Here is a 4,348-nt window from a genome sequence, read left to right as displayed (position 1 = left end):
GATAATGTAGAAAGGGTGGGCGGGCTTGGGTTCGGAGGGTCAGGTCGGGGACTTCACAGAGGTCGCTCGCTGGGACGATCCGCGTTTCGGTCGTTTCGGCGTTAGTATTCTTTCCTTTCAGTCCCCTTCTCCAGCTCGAATTCATTGTTACTATTCTTTCTTTTCAATCCAGTTCAGTTTGGTTTTATGCTTCGGGATTCTTTTTGGATATTGTTATCGTTATCTTATCTCCTTTCCCCCCTGTTTGCCTTCTAGTGATTTTTGTTATTGTTATAATTATTGATTATAATGTTATTTTGATTATCATTATTGTTATTATCATTATTCATTATTGTTATTAACATGATTATCATTATTGTTATTATCATGATTATCATTTTTGTTATTATTATGATTACATCATCAGTCATCTTAGTCATCGTCATCATCATAAACATCACCATCATCATCATCATCATCATCAATTTCTTTTCCATTCCCTTTGCTCGATTACGTGCTTATACTTACGGCTGCATTATCAAAGGGTGGGGGGGGGGGGGGCGTTTTCTGCTAAGTTACAGATAAGAGATAATGGTTATGATCATGGTGGCGATAACGCGCTCTATAAGATGGCGTCTTTCGAAATCTTTTGTGTGTAAATAGAAATAAATAAATCGAAAAATAAATAAATGTAAATTTAATTTTAGGTGTTTGACTGAATGAATTATCTCTGGAGTGGATGTATTTCTATGGTGGGTTGACGGAGTGTGACCCATGCCCGTGCTTTCTCTTTCGGGCAGATTTATTTTGTAAGTTTTTAATTTTATAATTTCATTATAAGTTTATAATTTCATTGGATGTTTGCTAATGGCTGTGTTCTCCCGCAGGTAACAACACCAGCAACAACGCAGGAGGCGTCGGCGGCGGCGGCGGCGGTGGAGTTGGCGGCAGTAGCAGCGGCGGCGGCGGCGGTTGTGCGAGCAGTGTGGGCTTCGACCCCGGGTCAGTAGGGCCCTTCGGGGGCGGCACCCCACTCTCCATGCTCCAGCTGCCGCCCTCCGCCCACTCGGAGCTCAACGCCCACCTGAACTCGGGCGGGTCGTCGGGCGCGAGCTTCACCCTGGACGGCGGCTGCGCCAGCGACGCCGGCGAGGGCGCGGAGCACGTGGAGGGCGAGGTGGGCTGGGTATGCAAGTCGTGCCGCCTCGTGTTCCCGTCGCCCGCCCTCCTGGCGGCCCACCAGCGCGCCCTCGACCACACCCGCGGCGTCCTGAGACTGACGCAGCTGCTGTACGCGTGCACCGCCTGCCGCCACCACGCCGCCACGCAGGCTGAATACCGCCGCCACCTGGAGGGGGAGCAGCACCGCTCTGCTGCCGCCACCTCCACAGGCGCTGCGGTGGAGGACGCCGAGGTGGCGGCGGTGGTGCGGCAGATCACGGCCCTGGCCCAGGCGGCGCACCCGGGCACGGACACCAACGCCAACATCAACAAGGACAGCGCCGCGTCGACGCCCGGGCCGCAGCCGGCCCCGAGCCAGTAGTGCGGCCCTCCAGCCTGTGATCCCCAGCTGCCGTAGCCCCGTGCTACCGCCCTGAATGCAGTGCAGCCCAAGGAACCCCTGGGCCGCCCCTCCTCGCAGGCCGGGCCTCGTGCCCCGCCCACTTAACGCCTCGCAGTAAACGCCCCCGCGGCGCCCTGACAAACCGTGCGCTGTGTCGTGTGTCGCCGTGGCCTCGCCGCTCTTGTGTCCTGTAGACGTCGTCGTGTTGTAGCCAGTCGCGGCCGCTCACGCCGCGCACACCCCGCCCGCGCCCGCCGCCCAGACCCATACCCACGCCACAGACCTGCTAGGAGCGCGCCCGCATAGCTCTCCATGGGCGGGCTTGATGGGCAGCTGTGAGGGCCAGGCGTGGGCTGAGTGGGCTCGGGAGGCGCGGCGTGGGCGTGGGGAAATGACTCATACAATCATACACTTGATCCTGTGGGTAATGGTTCCTACGTAGGTTTATCGTGGCCAGTACTATGTTCCTGTAGCGGCAGTGTGACCTCGCCAAGCCCGGGTCAAGCCCGCTTCTTTACTTATGTTTTACCTCCGCCGACGCTCGTGTCATTTGTCCGACAGTTCCTGACCTCCCGAGGGACCCCCGAAGGAGGTACAACAGAAGCAACGGAGGACTCACACTTGTCAAGGTGATAATCCTGAAACCTTAGGATAAGGAAACCTCGCAAGAATCTTCAACTATATCCTAACATCTGCACGTTAGATTCTCCCAGACAGGACGTGCGAAACGTACGTTCTGACGCAAACTGAAACTCAACTTTATCCACTTCGTTTCCCACACATGCAAGCCGTCAAAGTCTACTTCGAGGTAATAATGGCATATACATAACAGTCCATATAAAAAAGCTAGTTCTGCATTGATCATTACACAGTGATGGTGTCAGCGAATAAATGAGCTTTATATACGTTTTTTCGTTCGAATAGGTTCGTCTTTCTCTTTCAAAAAAATGAAGAAATAAAACAAAAAAACGGAAGAAGAACCCTTTTTCGAGTGTCACGGAGGCAGCCGCTTTTGGGGTACCCGCTGACCTCCGAAGACACGAGCTCGAAATGAACGGCTACAGAAAGATGGGGGAAGCTAGAGGTCAGAATTCTGTATGGGAGAGCATTAGGTTGTTCTACGTCCTATGTTCAGGACCCTGGCGCGAACTCCGAGATGCTTTCTCATTTGCATATTAATCATGTTTTCATGCCTTATTCCTCTCTTGTTTGTCCGTTTTCGATGGTCATAGTTTTTATGGAGGGGATTTTTTTTAAATGTCTTGGGATGAGGTTGCTCTTTATTTCGTCATTCATTTTTTACTTCAATTATGCAGTCTTGTGGCTGACATCATAACTTATTAGTTTTACTGATTATTAGTTTTACTGATTTTTTATGTCATCAAAAATAAGATGATTTCTAACCATTGACATTTGAAAGCTGAGGATCCAGTAAGGGTATTTATTCCTCCAAAAATGGTGCCTTTTTCCCGAAGGTCACTTTTGTATACGCCGAGAGCGCCACGGAGTCGAGTCAGGGTCTTCGACAGAGAAACAATGGTACTATGAGTGTGCTATTTGTTGTGATGGCTTGTGGAAGGCCGGGATGGAGGGAGACCAGCACCAGACGCCTGTGGGCAGCACCACGCAAACTACCAAACTACCTCTCAGTTGTTAAGAATCCTTAGACAGGTTCCATAGTTCCTATCAAATGGTTGTGATGCGATCGGCAATTGCAAGTCTTAAAATGGGGTTTGATATGGGTCATTTTTTCTATTAAAAATAGATAGAAATGAAACTGAATACTGTAAGGCTCGAATCGCTGATCCGTCACATCAGGCCGAGATCGAAATCCAAGTAAGTGTTTTCCCAGCAAGTGGAGAGGACCACTCGACCAAGTCAGTCCCAGCCCACTTTCTTGGAGATAAGGAGCACTTTCGATCGAGTCCTCGATATTTTTTGAATCCATTTTTGGCTGAAATGCTGCAAGAGATGACAGTCAAGATGTTCCGCAGGGTGGTAGTGTAGACTGCCTCTCAATTTTCCATAGTCCAGTACAGATTTTTAGCTATAATACCCCGCATTCTTAAACTACAGTCGATCCATGATACATCGGCCATAATGCACTGATACTTATCATAGAATGAAATGCTTGTAATCGTAATATCATTAAGTCACAACTTGATTGTTGTTTAAGAATGTCAGGGACCCATAACTCAGAGTCACATTCAATAAGGTTTCCATAGTATCGTAACCCGGCGAAGGGAAGTCACGAGCTAAGGGAATGACACACATCTTTTGGCGAAGTGATGTTTTTATCTCTTTTTTTAGGAATATAAGTGTGATGATGAGTCCAGATACGCGTAATCGAGTCCAAATCATGAACTCCCACGACAAAAGTTAAACCGCAGGAGGAAAGATGTAACTGAGTGTGTCACTCCTGGACGCGTGCCCTTGCCTCTCTCCGGGAGCTCCAATCATACGCCGCCGCAGGAGCTGTGTGGTGCCGGTGTCCTTCCGCAGGTCGTCCCGGGTGATGTGTTCAGGCGCGCCCTTGAGACAGATCAAGTGTGACTGGCCGGGTTGCCGCCTATAATAGGGTAGTTAGGATTAGCTTCTTATATTCCAAACTATGAGTATAATTACCATTTGCTGTCAACCTTTCTCCATGTGTAGAAGAAAAAATAAAGGATTTCGTCGCTAGATAAACTTCATTATTTAATGTTTCGTTAGTGCCATGGTAGTTAGCCTGCTTGAAAGGTGTAAGTAAGTTTAAAATAACCAGGTTGAGATATGTTTTTGTTTTTTTAACATTTAAGCTTAAGG

The 4,348-nt window shown here is 49.1% G+C and overlaps 1 protein-coding gene across 1 annotated transcript; it reads left to right on the top strand.

Moving 5' to 3' along the window:
* Positions 1–891: 891 nt before the first annotated feature.
* Positions 892–1,522, top strand: LOC125034595. The gene has a single exon (XM_047626496.1). It carries the CDS (start codon positions 1,019–1,021, stop codon positions 1,520–1,522), a length of 504 nt encoding a protein of 167 aa, XP_047482452.1. The 5' UTR covers positions 892–1,018.
* Positions 1,523–4,348: the final 2,826 nt, after the last annotated feature.

The sequence above is a fragment of the Penaeus chinensis genome, chromosome 18 (assembly GCF_019202785.1).
Source record: "Penaeus chinensis breed Huanghai No. 1 chromosome 18, ASM1920278v2, whole genome shotgun sequence".
In the NCBI taxonomy this organism is placed as follows: Eukaryota; Metazoa; Arthropoda; class Malacostraca; order Decapoda; family Penaeidae; genus Penaeus; species Penaeus chinensis.
Note: the sequence above shows the minus strand (reverse complement) of the source record. Positions and strands in the feature narration are given on the sequence as shown.